The sequence below is a fragment of the Phoca vitulina genome, unplaced genomic scaffold (genome assembly GCF_004348235.1).
Source record: "Phoca vitulina isolate PV1807 unplaced genomic scaffold, GSC_HSeal_1.0 scaffold37, whole genome shotgun sequence".
NCBI lineage: Eukaryota > Metazoa > Chordata > Mammalia > Carnivora > Phocidae > Phoca > Phoca vitulina.
The window spans coordinates 16811600-16831066 of record NW_022589740.1 but is presented as its reverse complement, the minus strand read 5'-3'; the positions used below and the strand labels follow the sequence as shown (position 1 = coordinate 16831066).

The 19467-nt window shown below is 45.9% G+C and overlaps 1 protein-coding gene across 1 annotated transcript in view; it reads left to right on the top strand.

The window, feature by feature from the left end:
• GNA14 (G protein subunit alpha 14) overlaps positions 1-19467 on the top strand; it is a 190255-nt gene that overhangs the window by 165962 nt on the left and 4826 nt on the right. The window contains exons 3-5 of the mRNA XM_032427510.1: positions 12584-12738; positions 15192-15320; positions 17035-17164. Of these exons, the coding sequence (XP_032283401.1) occupies positions 12584-12738; positions 15192-15320; positions 17035-17164 (414 nt within the window). The remainder of the gene's footprint in view (positions 1-12583; positions 12739-15191; positions 15321-17034; positions 17165-19467) is intronic.

Sequence of the window (19467 nt, the reverse complement as noted above, 5' to 3'; positions counted from 1 at the left end):
AAATAGTTTGTTCATCACTTTTAGCTGTCCTTAGTGGAAGAATCGATCCAAATTTCCTAGTTGTCCTTTGCCGGAAGCAGAAGTTTCTCATTTATTTTTCTATACAAAAATTCTCTCTCTAGCATAGTTGACTGGCATTTTCTTTATAATATAATGTTTGAGATGCCTTAAAAGCTGATAGTAAAGGAGCACTAAAATGTTACTTTATAATTTTTGTTTAATAGGATCTCTAGGTGCAATTCTGGATTTTGATGCAGATGCCAAAACAAGTCGGGGGGGGTGGTGATTGCTCAAAAGTCAGCAATACTGTGCTACAGGGAGCTTTCCTTTTTAATCATATATTTTATTTTAATCTTGTTTTCACAAAATTTATAACGTTCATAGGTACTACATATAACAGTAGCCACTTGAAATATTATTAGATTTTTATTGTACAGAATATGTTAATATAAATTCTAACAAAAATGCTTGAATATCTGACAAAAGAACCCTGGCTCCCAGAAGAATCTGCCATATTTAGTAAGAAAGTCAGTCTTCCAGAGAAAGCTCAGGGCCCTGCAGTCCCGGGAGGTTAATGGTGAAAGGAGCTCTCCTAGTAAGGATCTGGCAGAGAACTGGGCTGCCTGCTGGGCTCTGAATTCCAGCCAGAGGGGCTTGCTGGTCTCCACGGGGCTGTCACCCGGGCAGCCGTGGACCCACGCATGAATGTAGCAAGGCGCCACTTTACGAGCAGCTCCTTTCATGGTCACCCTGGGAATTTCTGAGTGAGACACACATGTAGGACATCTGGTTTCCGTATTCCTCTTTCAGAGCAGTGAAAATGGTGGTTTTGTTTGAGAAAGAAAAAGAAGAAATGCCAAATCGGAGCTCAGTGTTTAAGAAACGGGTCATGTGTCTTCATCTGCTGAATAGCTCCCATAGTATTTCTACTCCTTTGAGATTTTTCTTTTTTTTTTTTCTCTTGGATGAAACAAATGTGTTAGGCAATTTCAGTTCAATATGCTGCTCTAACCTAGGACTCCTGCCAACTACAGACCCATTTTATTCACCTGCTTCCTGGACATCTCCACTTAGATGTAGGCCACCTTAGTCTCAGCATGTCCCCTACACAAATCATAACAGTTCCCTAAACCTGATTCTCTTCTGATTTTTCTTCCCCTCTTTCCATGAAATGAAGTCAGTATTTTTATTTTATTATTGAAGTATAGTTGACACACAATGTTCCATTGGTTTCAGTGATTTGACAAGTCTATATGTTATATTCTCACCACAAGTGTGGCTACCATCTGACACTGTACAACAGTATTACAATACCATCGACTAGATTGCTTTCATTGCCATGACTTATTCATTCCATAGCTGGAAGCCTGTCTCTGTCATTCCCCTTGACCCATTTGTTCATCCCCCCAGCCCCTCCCCTCTGGTAACCATCTGTTCTCTGTATTTACAAGTCTGTTTCTGCCTTTTGTTTTTTAGATTACACATAGAAGTGACATCATAGGGTATTTGTCTGACCTACTTCACTTAGCATGATACCCTCTAGGTCCATCCATACTGTTGCAAATGGCAAGCTCTCACCCTTTTTATGGCTGAATAACACTCCATTGTATATGTATATCACATCTTTATCCATTCATCTATCGATGGACACTTAGGCTGCTTCCATGTCTTGGCTATTGTAAATTATACTACAATTAACATAGGAGTACATTTATCTTTTTGAATTAGCGTTTTTATTTTCTTTGGGTAATTACCCACTAGTGGAATTACTAGGTCATATGGTATTTCTATTTTTAATTTTTTGAGGAACCTCCATACTGTTTTTACAGTGGCTGCACCATTCACATTCCCATCAACAGCGCACAAGGGTTCTCTTTTCTCTACATCCTCAACGATACTTGGTATTTCTTGTCTTTTTGATTCTAGCCATGCTGGTGGGTATAAAATGATACTTCATTGTGGTTTGGTTTGCATTTTCCTGGTGATGTTAAGCATCTTTTCTTGTGTCTGTTGGCCATTTGTTTTTTTTTTTATTTTTTTATTTAAAGATTTTATTTATTTATTTGACAGAGAGAGACACAGCGACAGAGGGAACACAAGCAGGGGGAGTGGGGGAGGGAGAAGCAGGCTTCCCGCGGAGCAGGGAGCCCGATGCGGGGCTCGATCCCAGGACCCTGGGATCATGACCTGAGCTGAAGGCAGACGCTTAACGACTGAGCCACCCAGGCGCCCCTCTGTTCATTTGTATGTCCTCTTTGAAACACTATCTCTTCAGATGTTCTTCAGATCTCTTCACTTTTTAGTCAGATTACTTGTTTTCTGGTACTGAGTTATGTAAGTTCTTTATATATTTTGGATACTAACCTCCTATTGGATATATCATTTGTAAATATCTTCTCCCATTCAGTGGGTTGCCCTTTTGTTTTATCAATGGGTTCCTTCCTTATGCAGAAGCTTTTCATTCTGGTGTAGTCCTAATAGTTTAATTTTACTTCTGTTCCCCTTGCCTGAGGAGATATGTCTAGAAAAATGTTGCTAAGGCCATTGTCAAAGAGATTAATGCCTATGATTTCTTCTATGATTTTTATGGTTTCAGGTCTCACATTTAGGTCTTTAATCCATTTTGAGATTATTTTTGTGTATGGTGTAAGAAAGGGGTCCAGTTTTCTCAGCATCATGTATTAAAGAGACTGTCTTTTCCCATTGCATATTGTTGTCTTTTTTGTCATAGATTAATTGACCCTATTGGCATGGGTTTATTTCTGGGCTCTCTATTCTCATTGATCTATATGTCTATTTTTGGGTCAATACCATGCATTCTGTTTTGATTGCCCCAGCTTTGTAGTATATCTCAAAATCTGGGACTGTGATACCAGCTTTGTTCTTTCTCAAGATTGTTTTGGCTATTCTGGGTCTTTTGTAATTCAATACAAACCTTAGGATTGTTCTGGTTTTGTGAAAAAAATGCTGTTGGTATTTTCATAGGAATTGCATTAAATGTATAGATTGCCTTGTGTAGTATGGACATTTTAACAATATTCTTTCAGTCCCATGATCATGGAATATCTTTTTATTTGTGTCATCTTCAATTTCATTCATCACTGTTTTAGAGTTTTCAGAGTACAGGTCTTTCACCACCTTGGTTAAGTTTATTCCTAGGTATTTTATTCTTTTTGGCACAATTGTAAATAGAATTGTTTTCTCAATTTCTCTTTGTACTTTGTTATTAGCATATAGAAACACAACCAATTTCTGTGTATTAAGTTTGCATCTTGCTACTTTACTGAATTTATTTATTCTAATAGTTTTTTGATGAAGTCTTTAGGGCTTTCTATATACAGTGTCATGTCCTCTGCAAATAGTGACAGTTTTACTTCTCCTTCCTTATTACTTCAATAAAGTGGCAAGAGTGGACATCTTTGTCTTGTTTCTAATCTTAGAGAAACAGCTCTCAGTTTTTCACCAGTGAGTATGATGTTAGCTGTGGGTTTTTCATATGTGGCCGTTATTATGTTGAGGTATGTTCCCTCTAAATTTACTTGGTTGAGGATTTTCATCATGAACACATGCTGACTTTTGTCAGATGCCTTTTCTGCCTCTAATGAGGTGATCTTATGATTTTTTTTATCCTTCATTTTGTCAGTGGGGTTTATCAGTTGATTGATTTTTGAATACTGAACCATCCTTGCATCCTCAAAATAAATCCCACTTGATTTTGGTGAATGATCCTTTTAGTGTATTGTTGAATGTGATTTGTTGTTTTGCTGAGGATTTTTGAAACTGCATTCACCAGGGATATTGACTTTTTTTGTAGTGTCTCTCTGGTTTTGGTATCAAGGTAATGCTGGCCTTGTAGAATGAATTTGGAAACTTTCCTTCCTCTTCTATTTTTTGGAATACTTAGAGAAGAGGTATTAACTTTTCTTTAAATGTTTGGTAGAGTTTACCTGTGAATCCATCTGGTCCTGAGCTTTTGTCTGTTGTAAGTTTTTTGATTATTGATTCAATTTTGTTGCTCATAATTGATCTGTTCAGATTTTCTATTTCTTCCTGATTCAGTTTTGGAAGATTGTATGTTTCGAGGAATTTATCCATTTCTCCTGTCCAATTTGTTGGCATGTAATTTGTCATAGTATTCTCTTATAATCCTTTGAATGTCTATGGTGTTGGTTGTTACTTCTCTTTCATTTCTGATTCTATGTTCTCTTTTTTCCCTTGCAGTTGGCTAAACGTTTATCCATTTTGTTTATCATTTCAAAGAACCAACTCTTGTCTTTTCTATTGTATTTTTTTAGTCTCTATTTCTGCTTTAATCTTTATTATTTTCATCCTTCTACTAGACTTGGATTTTATTTATTCTTTTCTTAGTTCCTTTAGGTGTAAGGTTAGATTGTTTATTTGAGCTTTCTCATGTTTCTTAAGGTAGGTCTGCATTGCTATATATTACCCCCTTAGAACTGGTTCCGCTGTGTCCCAGAGATTTTGGACTGTTATGTTTTCATTTTCAACTGTCTCCATGTATTTTTTTATTTCCTCTTTGATTTCTTCATTGACCCATTAGCTATTTAGTAGCATGTTGTTTAGCCTCCACATGTTTTGTGGGCTTTTTTCCAGTTTTTTTCTTGTGATTGATTTCTAATTTCATACTGTTGTGGTTGGAAAATATGCATGATACGAGTTTACTCATAAATTTAATGAGGCTTGTGGTCTAACATGTGATCTCTCCTGGAGAATGTTTCATGTTCACTTGAAAAGAATGTGTATTTTGTTGTTTTTGGATGGAATGTTTTGTGTATATCTGTTAAGTCCATCTGCTCTAATGTGTCATTGAAAGAAACTGTTTCCTTATTGATTTCTTGCCTGGATGATCTATCCTTTGATGTAAGTGGGGCATTAAAGTCCCCTATTATTATTGTATTACTGTCATATTCTTCCTTTATGCCTGTGAATATTTGCTTTATGTATTTAGGCACGCCAATGTTGGGGGCATGTATGTTTACAATTGTTTTATCCTCTTGTTGGATTGACCCATTTACCATTATGTAGTGTCTCTTGTTAAAGTGTTTGTTTTAAAATCTTTTTTGTCTAGGGGCGCCTGGGTGGCTCAGTCAGTTGGGTGGCCAACTCTTGATTCCAGCTTAGGTCATGATCTCAAGGTCGTGGATCAAGCCCTGCATCAGGCTCTGTGCTCAGAGCAGAGTCTGCTTGACATTCTCCCTCTCTCTGCTCCCCTCCCCTCACTTGAGCATGCTGTCTCTCTAAAATAAATAAATCTCTAAAAAAATTAAATCTATTTTGTCTGATACAGGTATTACTACCCCAGATTTTTTCTCCCACTTCTATTTGCAGGGAATATCTTTTCCCATCCTTTCATTTTCAGTCTGTATGTGTCTTCAGGTCTGGAGTCTCTTGTAGGCAGAATATAGATGGGTCTCATTTTTTTTTAACCCATTTCACCCGCTGAACACCCATTGTGTTAACTTTTCTGTTTGATTTGTGGGTCTCTGTTCCTTTTTTCTGTTCTTGCTCTCTTACCGTGTGATTGATGACTTTCTACAGTGTTATGCTTGGATTTCTTTCTCTTTATTTTTTGTGTATCATAAGTTTTGGGTTTGTGATTACCATGAGGTTCAGATATAACATCCTAAGTATGTAGCGGTCTATATTAAGTTGGTCATTTAAGTTCAAACACATTGTAAAAGACCCTTTTTACTTCCTCCTCCATATTTTATGTATATGTTGTCTTTTTTTTTTTTTTTTACATGTTTTTATTCATAATTTTCTTCTAATTATGGCCTTTTCTCTACCACTTAAAGAAGCCCCTTTAACATTTGTTGTAAGGCTGGCTTAGTGGTGATGAACTCCTTTAACTTTTGTCTGGGAAACTCTTTATCTCTCCTTTAATTCTAAATGATAATTTGTGGATAGAGTATTCTTGACTATAGGTTTTTCCTTTCAGCTCCTTGAATATACTATGCCACTTTCTCTGGCCTGCAAAGTTTCTGCTGAAAAAAATCTGCTAATAGTTTTATGGGGTTTCCCCTGTACATAAGTTTTTGCTTCTCTCTCAATGCTTTTAAATTCTCTCATCTTTAACCTTTGACATTTAAACTATTACGTGTCGTGGATTTCCTTGGGTTCATCTGGTTGGGAACTCTCTGTGCTTCCTGAACCTGATGTCTGTTTCCTTCCCAGGTTAAAGAAATTATCTGTTATTTCTTCAAATATGTTTTCTACCCCTCTCTCTTTTCTCCTCCTCCGACCTGTATAATGCAAATCTTTTTTTGCTCAGTATTTTCTGAGCAATCCCTTAACCTATCTTCATTTTAAAATTCTTTTTTGTGCTCTTCAGCTTAGCTGCTTTCCATGACCCTGTCTTCCTAATTGATAATCCATTCTTCTGCATCTGCTAATCTGTTGTTGATTCCCTCCAGTGTATTTTTTTTATTTCCGTTACTGTGTTCTTCAGCTTTGTTCTTTTTTATGTTTTCTATCTCTTTGTTGAAGCTCTTACTGAAATCTTCCACTCTTCTCTCTTGTCCAGCGAGCATCTTTACAATCATTAAATTCCTCATCAGGCATATTGTTTATCTCTGTTTTATTTAGTTCTTCTTTTGTGCTTTTGTCTTCTTCTATCATTTGGATCATATTCCTCTGCTTCCCCATTTTGATTGATTTTCTGTGTTTCTATGAATTCGGCAAACAGCTACGTCTAAACTTGAAGTACGTGTTGTGTATGGTCATACCTTATGTAGACTGTGTGTGTTCTCTGACCTGGGCTGGCTGGCTGGAGCTGTGGCTGGTGTGGGCTTGGGGTCCTGGGGCACTCTGTGCTGGAGCTGCCCTGGTGGGATGGCCAGAGCTCAATGGGCACAGGCAAGGCATTCCCAGGGCTCTCCATGCAGTGGGTGTGCTGGCAAGACAGCTGTAGCTGAAGTGGGTACAGGCTGTCCCGAGGCTCTCTGGGCAGATGGTGCCCTGGGGGGCAGCTGGAGCCAAAGTAGGGTATATGTCGGGGGTCCCAGGGTGCTCCATGCAGGGGTGTCCTGGCAGGACAGCTGAAGCTGAAGTGGGTGAAGCAAGGTTATCCTGGGTTGCTCAGAGGAGTGGGTGCCCCGGTGGGATGACTGAAGCTGAGGATGGCCCTTGCTGGGGTGTCTTGGGGCTCTATGTGTAGGCGGCACCCTGAAGGGTGGCTGGAACAAAGGCAGGGTGCGGGCCAGGAGTCTCCGGCTGCCCCAGAGCGGGGTGGGGGGGCACCTGGAACGGAGGCAGGCATGGGCCAGAGTGTCCCCGGGCACTTAGCACAGGGGCTGCACTGGGGGCAGTTGGAGACAAAGCGGACACGAGCCAGGAGCTCCCGGAGTGCTGTGGGCCGGGGATGCCCTAGGAAGCCCCCGGGGACCGAAGTGGAGCAGGTGTGGAGTGTTCCAGTGCATTTTGTGCCCATGTCCCCTTGACGCGATGCTGCAGCCATCATGGGTACAGACCCGGGGTGCTCCGATGCGCCCTGTGCTCGAGCTGCCTTGGGGGCACAGCTCGGGCTGGTGTGGGCCAGAGGCCTGGGGCTCGCGGAGGTGCAGGGGGCCCATGGCAGCTGGACTCCGCTCCTGTCTGGGGATCCAAGTGGATGGCAAGTATCACCTGTGGTGTTCACTGGCCCCTCCAGCCTGAAGAGCATTCCAGTAGCTCCCCCACCATTTTGAGGAGGCTGCATCTTTTATAACTAGTTGCTTTTTTTTTTTTTTTAAGATTTATTTATTTATTTGACAGAGAGAGACACAGTGAGAGAGGGAACACAAGCAGGGGGAGTGGGAGAGAGAGAAGCAGGCTTCCCGCAGAGCAGGGAGCCCGATGCGGGGCTCGATCCCAGGACCCTGGGATCATGACCTGAGCCGAAGGCAGACGCTTAACGACTGAGCCACCCAGGCGCCCCACTAGTTGCTCTTTTAAATTGCAGCTTTTTTCTGTGCCCCAGGGCAGATAAATCTGCTCCAGATCCCTCAGTACTGTCTGTCCTCACTGCTGTTGGCAGAGTGGGAGGTGGGGTTCCCTCATTACCATGTCTCTGTCTCTCTTGCTCTTCTCTAAGTGGCTTCTCGAGCTTTTGTTGTGCAGAAGCCCTTCAGTCAGCCCTGTTTTTTGTTTTGTTCTAAGTAGGTTCCACACCCAGCACGGAGCCCATAGCGGAGCCCAATGTGGGCCTTGAACTCACGACCCCGAGATCAGTACCTGAGCTGAGATCAAGAGTTGGATGCCTAACTGACGGAGCCCCTCAGGTGCCCCAGCCCTCACTTTTTCATCCGGAGTAATTGCTCTGTAACTGGTGTAGGTTTGGTGTGTCCCACAGGAGGTGAATTCCGGGGCTTCCTGCCATCGCCATTTTAGACCCTCAGCTCAAGGAGCCGGTCTTTTTTTTTTTTTGAAGATTTTATTTCTTTATTTGACAGAGAGAGACACAGCGAGAGAGGGAACACAAGCAGGGGGAGAAGCAGGCTTCCCGCCGAGCAGGGAGCCTGACATGGGGCTCGATCCCAGGACCCCAGGATCATGACCTGAGCCGAAGGCAGACGCTTAATGACTGAGCCACCCAGGCGCCCCTCAGGGAGCCAGTCTTCACACAAAGCTGCTCCCACGTTGCACAAGGGGCCCTCTGCTCTCAGATGCTGTGCACTCTCTAGGTGGTCTGAACATGCTCATCACACTGGCCCTGCTCCCGCCGTGCATGAAAGTATTTAGCCAAGCCATGGGAAAATATGCACAAAACCCCACTTTCTGTAACACACAGATGTTCACAGTGTATAGAAGTCCTGCATATACCAATAAAATTTATTTAAAAACAGGTCACTCTCTTCCTCGTTCCTCCCCGCCCTTCATAGTATTTTTTCCTGGAACCGTCTCGGGCTGTGCCACGCTCCCTACCAGCCTGCCTCATTTCTCTGTCAGGCAGTTCTTGATCAGGGTGACCAGGCAATTTCTGACCACAGAACCTTTCCAAATAAATAGAGATCACAGAGAGGCAAGTCAATGCATTTTGTGACCCTAGATGGGGCAGATAAAGGGCAATAAGGGGACCACTAACAAACGTGGCATAAGGTCTCAGGATGAGATTACAATATTGTGTCAATGTTAGTTTCTTGATTTTGGTCATTATCCGGTGATTTTATAGTCCAGTGCTGGATTTTTGGGAAATCACACTGAAGTCTTTAGTGATAAAGAGGTACTGTGTCTGAGACTTCCTTGCAAATATTTCAGGCAGAAGTTCTGTGTGCGTGTGTCTTGCATGCATTTGGAGGGAGAGGGAATAGATGATATGACATGGTCATAAATGGTCAACATTTGGGCAATCTTGAAAGGCAGAGAGGAACTCTTGTACCATTTCCCCCACATTTTTGCAAGTCTTAAATGATTTTAAAATCTTGGGGCACCTGGGTGGCTCAGTTGGTTAAGCGTCTGCCTTTGGCTCAGGTCATGGAGTCTCGGGATCGAGTCCCGCATCGGGCTCCCTGCTCAGCGGGAAGTCTGCTTCTCCCTCTGACCCTCCCCCCTCTCTCTCATTCTCGCTCTCTCAAATAAATAAATAAATAAATCTTTAAAAAAAATGATTTTAAAATCTTAAAAAAGAATGATCTTGACAGGTGGGAGATCTAGCTGGGAGGAGAACTCTGAACTTGGAATACTTCTGGGCTCCTTGAATTCAATCGGTTCCAAACCCAGTTCCCAATTGTTGGGTTTCTAAGGAGACTGTGGTCCCCTCTTGCTTCAAGCCAGAGTCCCTCCATTGTCCCCTCACCTGGCTGAACAGTCACTGGATGTTGCTCTCCTGGCTGAGCCTCCCTGGTTACCTGAAAGCTCGGGGTTGTCTTTCCCCAGCCTCCAACCCCCCGGCTCCCCATGAAGAAGCCTGCATTCTTCTGGGATACCTCCCTGGGATCCACTTTCTCTCTCTCCTGGAAGAGTTGAATACTGGGTTTACCCATTTCAACATGTAGCAGGATAGCGTAGGTCATGCTGCAGGAACAAACTGCCCTGAGAGTTCAGCCTAACACAATGAAAGATGATTCCTCACTCATTGCAGGATGGTGTGTCGGGGGGTCTCTGCACATTGTACTCGCTCAGGAAGCCGGGCTGATTGAGGCTCTATCTTGTCTCATGACAAGCACTGCAGCAGATGAAAGGGAAGGTGGTAAATGACTCATTGGCTCATTAAAGTTTCTTCCTGAAAGAGACAAAGGTTTCCACTGCTGTTTCGCTCACCGTGAAGTACAACCCTACCTGGCGTTTGTGAGGAGGGGAGGTGGGAATGTTTGTAACATCCCAGTGACTCTCATGGGGAAGCCTCTCAGCAGGTGAGCTGAATGTAATCGTTGTATTTAGGGGGCACCAGGCTGGCTCAGTCAGTGGAGCCGCCGACTCTTGGTCTCAGGGTCATGAGTTCGAGCCCCACTCTGGGTGTAGAGTACTTTAAAAAAGTTAAGTTTTAAAAAAAGTCATAGAAGAGCAGCATGAGAGGCCGGCACCCCAGAAGCAAGGATTCTGCCTGCCACCAGGGGCAGAAAGACAGGTTGGCCAGGAGTCCCAGAGCATTTCTCTCCTGGAGAGACTTTCCTGTCCTCGAGCTGCTCTGGGCTCTCGCTGTGACCAACTCAGGCTGCCGTCATCCTGCCCTCACGTTCTCCGGCTGTTATTTTCTGGGGATGGTCTGTGTGTTAGAGTGACAGATGTGCGTGTGCGGCATGTTTGCGGGCTGCCTGCGCCACCGGGCACTGCACTAGGGTCTTGGATCTCAGGAGCGAAGACGGGGAAGAAAACAGATCCTTTCAATGCGGAGGGTAGAGCCAAGCCCAGCGTGGGGAGAGACCATCTGATCATATCGGGAGGAAGAGGGCGGCAGGAGGCAGGGAGAGAAGCAGAAGGAAGACAGTCCCGCAGGTCCGTGCACACACTGTCCGGGTTTTCTGGGCTGTGCTCTCTCTGGCTTACAGTAGGGCTGGTGACGCAGAATGTGCTCGTGGGCGGGATTCGAAGTCATGGCTGAAAGGCCAACAGTGTGTCCTCTTTTTGCCAACAAGTATTAGGCATCTGCCACAATAATAATGCTAATTTTGCTTTCGTTTAGGTGAAACTTTATAATTGATAAATCAGACACCTTGAAAATCACTGGCTCCTTTCAAATGAGGATGCGGAGATAGGGAACTGTTGGGGTTGGGGTCCTCCAAAGTCCCAAATGCACCAGAACTCAGGGTCCTTATTCCTCGTCCAGGGCACTTCCCACTAACCCATGCTGCCTAGACCTGTTTGAGGTTCTGCAACTGGGATCCTCTCCCTGCCGAGGATCCCACAGTCCAGGGGGAAGAGCTGATAGCCACTCTTGATGGATAGGGGCTCACACGGCCCTCGGTTTTGCCCCGAGTCCAGTAAATCTCTAAGATCTCCCTTTTCTCCAGCTTCCTGTTGGATTGTTAATGAGGATGAATAATACAAGATATGAGCAACTTTTCAGGGAGTACCATATACACACAAGCAGCTCACAGCCGCCACACTGATGCTTTGCTGACTCACAGGGGCCAGTGAATAGCCAGCTCTAAGGGTGGCAGGATGGGGGAGCTAAGGAGAGGTCGGATTCCTGTCTGTCTTGCAGCAGGATTCCATTGTCTGTGCAACTTGCAGCCAAGGGACGGGATGTTGGATCTCCATGGCCGACACATGGACATGTTGAGGATGTAAGCCAACCATATCATTTTCATTTGCTAAGGTTTGGCAAGATTTCTGGCCCCGTGCTAGCCTTACATTGATTAAATGAGATAATGTGTGTTCACCTCTTGGCACACAGGAAGTGGGCAATAAATGGTAACTGACAGTAATAATTACAGCAATGATCTTAAGTACTGTAATAATGGGGCCACAGTATCAGAGCAATAGTTATTGAACGAGAGCAATGATAAATATAGCAGTAATTGGCACGGGGCGGGGCTTGCAATGGGAGTGGCTCTACAAATGGGAAGGAGTTTTATCAGTGATGTCTGATGATAAATAAGCCTACTAAGTTATATTAAAAAACTGATCTAAGAAATAAAGTCTACTAAGTTATATTAAAAAAAAGAAAAAGAAAAAGCAAGCCAACGGACACAGCTAGCTGGTGATTTAGTGTTGGTGTGTTCTCTGAAGCCCAGGCCCTCCCCTACTGCGGCTTCGAGGCGGACCTGCTTCCTCCACCCCACCCCCGGGGATGCCAGGACAATAAAAACGGTTCTTTTCAAATTGCTTGGCCTGCCATGCAGATGTTCAAAGGACAGTGATGATCAATGGCTCTTGGGTTTCTCTGTTCACCACTGGGTGCCGAATGCCGGTGGCACTGGCCCCTGGGGGCTGACGGGACCGAAAGCCGCAGGTCACCGTCTCTCTGTGGCTCTCCCTGAGTGAAGCGGCCACATCGTCAGCACTGCTGGTGGCTGCCGCTGCGTGGCTGGCGTGAGTGGAGATCGTCCCTCACCCACAGCCTGGGGGAGGTCTTGTCCCCAAGTCACCAACGGGCTGGCTTCCTTTCCTTCGCCCAGTGACAGGTTCTCTTTCCTTCGTGCAGGAAAATGCCCAGCTAATCAAAGAAGTGGAAGTGGACAAGGTCTGCGCCCTGTCCAGGGACCAGGTGGAGGCCATCAGGCAGCTCTGGCAGGACCCAGGAATCCAGGAGTGTTACGACAGGAGAAGGGAGTACCAGCTGTCGGACTCGGCCAAATAGTGAGTGCTGAGCCCAGGCACACGTTGTCCACGCTTCAGAGAAGCTGCTCACTGGGGAGAAAGTAGCTGCCTGTAAACACTACCTCTTTCCTGCTTGTCACTATCCCCCCCGTGACTCCTTGATGTGTCTCTGACCGCTTCCTAAAAACTGTGGACCCCCAAATCTCTGTCCTTGCCCATACCCACCTTTCCTCGCTGTGTTCTAAGCCTCTCTTGTTCAACAAGAAGCTCAATCAAATGTGGGGTTCCTTGGAGGGAGCTTATCTCATCTGGGGTGCTGAAATCTTCTGACTTGAGTAAGGACTACCACTGCCTCTGGCTTCTCCTTTCCTCTTCTCCATATCCCTCTGCCTTCTGGTTTCCTGATCAGCAGACAGCAGGATCAATTGCCCTCCAATCTAAAATCGGAGTTTCGACCGGCGCTGCAATAGACCAGCTCCAGTGGCTGATCTCGTGCTGCCCTCTGGTGGGCAAGACAGGTTCTGCAGGCCCAGCACAGGGAGGAAGCTCAGTCCACAAGCCCTTTGCTTATTGACTCCCTGGCAAGGCCTCCGCGCTTTAGTTTTGATTCATAAAGTTCTAGTTTTAAATCATTAATTCCTAAGGTAAGATGAAATAGATGGTCCTGCATGCAAATTATCCCATGGTGATCACAGAATTCCGTGTCTTCAGATTTCCGGAGGCAGTGTCTCCATCAGCTAGGTCACTGGACACACAAATTGGTCATGTTCCTGCTTGAAGAGGCGGCTTTTCCTGCTTCTGCAGCTCAGCTCTTCCCCCGTTGCTCCGTGTCCTCCCCCAGCTTCTGAGAGCCCCAGAATCCCGTCCCCTTCCCTTGGGGTGTTGCTGTTGCCCTCCGAGCAGGTGTGGGTAGGTGGTTCACCCCGATCGTCTGGACAAGGCAGTGGGCAGGAGAGGAACCCTGAAATCTCACCTCCTGTTTCAATGGCCTCCCTTTGGCGCTAGTGCCAGGCTGAGTGTTTCAGGCTGTTGCCCTAGGTTGGCACAACCAATCTGAGTGCAGGGACGTTTAAATGCAGTAGGGCAGCCAAGTAGGAAAAGGAAATAAAAGAAGCCCAGAGAAGGTATGGGGGCAGCTCAGAAAAGAGCCAGAAGGAAGGAAGGCAGTGTCCCAGGGAGGAGGGCAGACAGCAGTGGACAGCTGGGGACCCAGCGACAACTCGGAGTCCGTGAGGCCATCTCTGGCCCTTCCCTGAGACTCCCCGAGTGTCCTTTGCTTCTGTGAACGTCCTGGGGAGTGGCGGGGCTCTTGACGTAGATCCATTTGGAAGAGCCCCCTGGAGCTGCTGGGGAGCTCGGTGGAGCCCTGCAAGCTGGGGCTCGTGCACTGAGAGGCACGTAGGGAACGGCTAGGGGGACTGTGCTGCCCCCGAGACAGTGGCGCTGCGGCACCAGCAGCTGCCCCACCTCCAGAGCTGCTGAGTCGGACCAGACGCACAGGTGTCGTCTGCTGTGCCAGGACTGTCCGCTTATTGGGACATTCATTTCACCAGAACGCAATGTGCTGCTGTGGGCCAACCTGTGCTCTCTGTCCTCCAGCAACAGAGCGTCCGACGGAGGGCTGCACGAGGAATACGGTCCACCTGCCTCCCTGGGCTCTGGCTCCTGCCACCTGCTGGGCACTGCAGTCCCCGGCAGGGTCCGCTGCGCAGGGAGGGGGCGGGGCCACGCCGTGCTTTGCGGGACGCGCCGAAGCACCCCCTCCATCGTTGGCTGGGGCCTGCGTTACAGGTCTTTTACTCAAAAATGCCTTCTATAAAGGCCTTAAAGATAAAAAAAAAACAAAAAACAAAAACAAAACAAAACAAGAAAACAGAAAAAGTGATTTGTTTCCAGCTTAGGAGTTTACTATGCAGCCAGAAATAATCCGGGACAAGCGTTGGCTGATTTTAGATGTTTAATGTCCCAATGAACAGTAAACTTTTTCTTGTTATTTTGAAAGAGCTTTGAGTTGGCCTGTTCTATACCTTTATATTTTCATAGAAACTCGAATTCATTGAGCAAAGCCTTCGAGAACAGCATCTGCGTTCTGTAATGTTCGTGGGTGGGGGTGTGTGTGTGTGGGGGGGGGTGGGCTTTGAGGGAGGAAGGTGGCTGAGAGGTCACAGACCGGATCCCATCCTTTCCTTCTGATCCGTTGGCTCCCTCACTGGCCAGGGAGAGGGAAAGCTTAGAGCCCGGAGGAAGAAATGGCATTATTCCCAGATTTCCCAGAGGGCTCATGGAAGCTTCTGATCCATATTCTCTCCCAAACACTCATCGTTGGGGGGCGGGGGCGAAACCCGGTCCAGCGCCAGCTCTCAAGAAGGTCACTGATGGAATCCACGAACCTGAGTGGGGGCGCTGTGAGTTGGGGTGACTTCCCTGGAGTGGGATGGACGTTTCTCCGGTGTCTAAAACGAGTCTTGGTGCCTTGCTGTCTGATATCGCAGTTACCTGACTGACATTGACCGGATCGCCATGCCGTCGTTCGTGCCAACACAGCAAGACGTGCTTCGTGTCCGAGTGCCCACAACCGGCATCATTGAGTATCCGTTTGACTTGGAAAACATCATCTTTCGGTAAGACTGTCTCCCTGACACGGTCCGTCGGAATTTGTGTGGCCTTGGAAGTCCTGGGAGGGATTCTTAAGTGTGTTATTCCTCAAAGGGTTCTATCTCCCAGAGCCATATGGGCCTCTCCATCACCGAGTGTTTTAACATTATGGGAGGTCTCAAGTCCTGGAATGGAGAGGAACTCACCTTCCTATTCCCCTTAGAACACAGTCTCCTTACTGAAGTCTGGAATAACCCTTAGGTGTAAAAGACACACCACACACACACACACACACACACACACACAGACACACACACACTGAAAATACTGATGCCTTTTCCCTAAACTTGAATATTATTCTTCCCTATTTATAGTCCCTTCTGTAGCATCTATCCATAAAAATAAAAAAACTAACAATCAGTACAAAAGTGTATTAATCACATAATATAAACTATATACAGTTGTGTAAAAAATGCATGAATTTCCACATACAAATTTAAGAAGTACTTTTAGGATGACTTAAGTAGATCCTCATTGCATTTAATTATGGCAGAAAGAGGAGGATATGGTACTTATGCCCAGCACTGCAAGTTATCCATTAGTTCCCTTGTTCCTCATCAGAGTTACTGCATTATGCTTTTCTAGTCGGGATGACACAGGTCCGGTCCTGCCACAACCAGGGCCTGTCTGTAAACCCGATTCCATCTCCGGGCCTCCGGAGCATTGTGGCACTGGGGAGCCCTCTGGTCGAGCCCCTTGAAAATCTGCATCCAGGTGCCCATGAATGTATGACCGTGACCTGTTCAGAATCAGTGCTGCTTGCTATGTCCGAACCCTGAATCGGGTCCACAGATGTGTTTGGCCCACTTGGTGTTTTCTAAGCCCCTTTTGAGCCAGTATTCAAGAATTGGTCCATTTTGCTTACAACATTTGATACCTAGTTTCTCTTGAAAGGTTGAGGGGCTGGTCGTGGCATGCCTACACGTCTGTCCAGCAGGCCTTGGCTACAGCCGCCCTGCAGTCCACCCTCTGGACGGGGCCCCTGGCGTTCTCGAAGTTGCCTGCTGTTCTACTTTGCAGAGGCCCACTTGACTCATTTCCATAAACTGCCTGCCTCCTGCAGCGTTGGAGCTTATGAGCCGTCTTTGGGCTAGGACTCTCTTAAGTCTTTTCCCAAAGCCCCCCAGATAGAGCCTCTGGATTGCCAGAGACGATAGAGGCCACTTGCGGTCTTTATATGCCAGAAGGGGCAGCGCCCACGTAATGCGGAAAGGACTCATGGCTAAGTCTGAGGAGTGGTGAAAAACAGGCAGGGGGAGGGCCTGGAGGCAGCTGGTGGGCCTGGGAGACTGCCCGCCTTTCTGCCCCTCGCGTGTCTGGTGTCTGGCACTCGACAGTGGTTAGAGCGTCACCTACGTGGATGCTTGTGCTTTCTGCCTGGACTAAGGCAGCAGCTTCCAAACCAGTGTCCCCGAGCATGCTGCTCCCCTGGAGTCACCCCTGCACCCGTCTTCAGTAACTTTACTTACAGTATGTGTGCCTCCTTTGCTAACACCCAGGGTTCCTCTCTGCTGAAAGCAGCGGTGCTCAAACATGGGCATCTTAAGACCCCTTTTCACCTCTAAAAAATTACTGAGGACCCTTAGGAGCGCGGATTCCCACAATATAATGATTCCTGTCCTCCTCCTCCAAAGAGCCATGTATTCCAACCTTTCAATGTTCTGTGTTTCTGTCGAACAGGATGGTAGATGTTGGTGGCCAGCGATCTGAAAGACGGAAATGGATTCACTGCTTTGAGAGTGTCACCTCCATTATTTTTTTGGTTGCTCTGAGTGAATATGACCAGGTCCTGGCTGAGTGTGACAATGAGGTATGCTGGGTGGGGAGGGGTAGCTGTGGAAAACAGAGACCCATGGCTGCAGTTTGCAAGAAGCTAGCCTGCCCTGGCGTTAGACTGTATTCTTTAGGTTAAACCGTCTTGCTATTCAAAGTGCAGTTTCTGGAATTAGCAGAACCAGCATCATCTGCGTGCTTGTTAGAAATGCATGCCTAGTCAATCGACCTACACGGAATAAATCAGAACTTGTATTTTAACAAGATTCCAGGTAATTCAAATACACATGAAAGTTTGACAATCACTGGCCTGGAAACCTGGTTCTCAAAGTTGGATGCACACTGGAATTCCCTGGGGATCTTAAAGAGAGACCTGGCACGTGCGTCCAACTCCAGATTCTGATTTAGTTGGGGTGGGGGTGGGCTGAGCCTGGGATCGAATCTCAGGTGGTGCCAAGGGTGGGGCGACCCAAAAGCATTGGTTCTCAGTCTTGGCTGCATATTGGAATCCCCTGGGGAGTTTCTAAAAAAGACCATCTTTTGGACCTCACAAGTAGAAACTCGTATTTCTTAGGTTTGAGTCGGGGGTATTTTTTCCAAGCCCCTCAGAGGTGCTCAGGCACAGCCAAAGTTGAGCAATGCTCTTTCTCATAAATATCTAGGAACAGGCTTCCTAATCTCTCCCCATGGTGCTCCCAAATTAGGTCCCTGAGTTGACATGAGGAGTGGTGTCAGATGCTTAGAGATGTTCTGACCCACCCCGGTCAGGTCAGGCATTCCATGTCCTCTGCAGGGTTGCCGTAGGGCCAGCTGCGTGGAACTGCATTAACCACATCTGCCCAGAGAGTGACGATAGCTGTCACTTCTCTGTGAGGTGGGGCTATGTTCTGTGGGATACCACTGTCCTCCCCTTGTCTTTTCCCCAGCCTTGCACGAGACATCCTGACCTCATAGAAAAGTGTCTCTTCCTTCTAGGTCATGGTAGTAAACCAGTAAAGAACTCTGCCCAGGATTAGACAGTAACTATGAGCAAATTATATCTTGTATTTCTTGAGAGCAGGCTTTTCTCTGAGGAGCAGAGTTACATTAGCTAATTAGTGGAGGATTAACCCATTTACTGGTATCATTGTGCAAAGAAGAATAGCAATCTTGGCTGCCACCCAGCTCGTCCAGGAGGGATTTTTTTTTTTTTTTTTTTAAAGCAAAGGCTTCAAGTTATCAATATGAAAAATGAGGTCCAAATTTGTGTCAGGATTTCTTGTTTCTCAGGAAGCTCAAAAGATGATTCAGGGGCACAAAGGACCAATGCCTCAACCCAGTGTGCTTACAAATTAGACATTTTCTACTCTCCTAAAAATCACAAGGTATTTGGAGAGGAATTCCACTCCAGACTTGTCCTCCTGGGTGTACATACATGTTGCGTCCACTCACTGGACTTACAGGAATTGTTTCTTCATGTATAGTTGACCCTTGAACAACACAGGTTTGAACTGCATGGGTCCACTTACTTACACGTGAGCTTTGTTTCTGATAAATACGGTACAGTACGGGTATTTTCCTTGTAACATTTTTTTTCTCTAGCTTTAGTGTAAGAATATGGTATATAACATCCATAACATACAAAATATGTGTTGTTATTGGTGAGACTCTGGTCAACAGTAGGGTATTAGTAGTTAAGTTTTTGGGGAGTCAAAAGTTATATGCACATTTTCCTATGCCAGGCGATCAGCCCCCCCTAACTCCTGTGGTGTTCAAGGGTCAACTTCCTTGCAGATTATTGATAAGACCATCATAAATTTTTTTAAAGCTTTAAAAACTGAGGGGTTACCTGTCCGGTAATAAATTCCAGATCTTGATTGCCAAAAATGTACTGAATAGGAGAATGGGCCCAGGCATGCAGGAGTTGTAGGGAAACAGGTTTATGGCATGTCCCTCTGAGCAGGTGTGCAAAGCTTTGTTTTTGTCTGACCACTGCCCTCTATAAAGACCATTGTTTCTTAACTCTTAGAAATCCTTGAGAGCAGGGGGAGTGTGGCCAGCTCAGTCCATGGGGCATGTGACTCTTGATCTCAGAGTCATGAGTTCAAGCCCCACGCTGGGCTCCGTAGAGCTTACTTTAAAAATACCTTATTAAAAAGGTGCCATCTAGAACAATTTTTGTCAGCAGATAAGATTTGTATGTGCCCTGTCTACTTTCCCTAAATTAGGAACATTTGATATATTCTTCCCAGTGACTAATGTTAAGAAATTCTTACTCTTTTTCTACATAATTTTGACCAGATCCTATCATTACATGGGCTTGGGACCTAATTTAAATTTGCGAACACTAGTATGTTCATC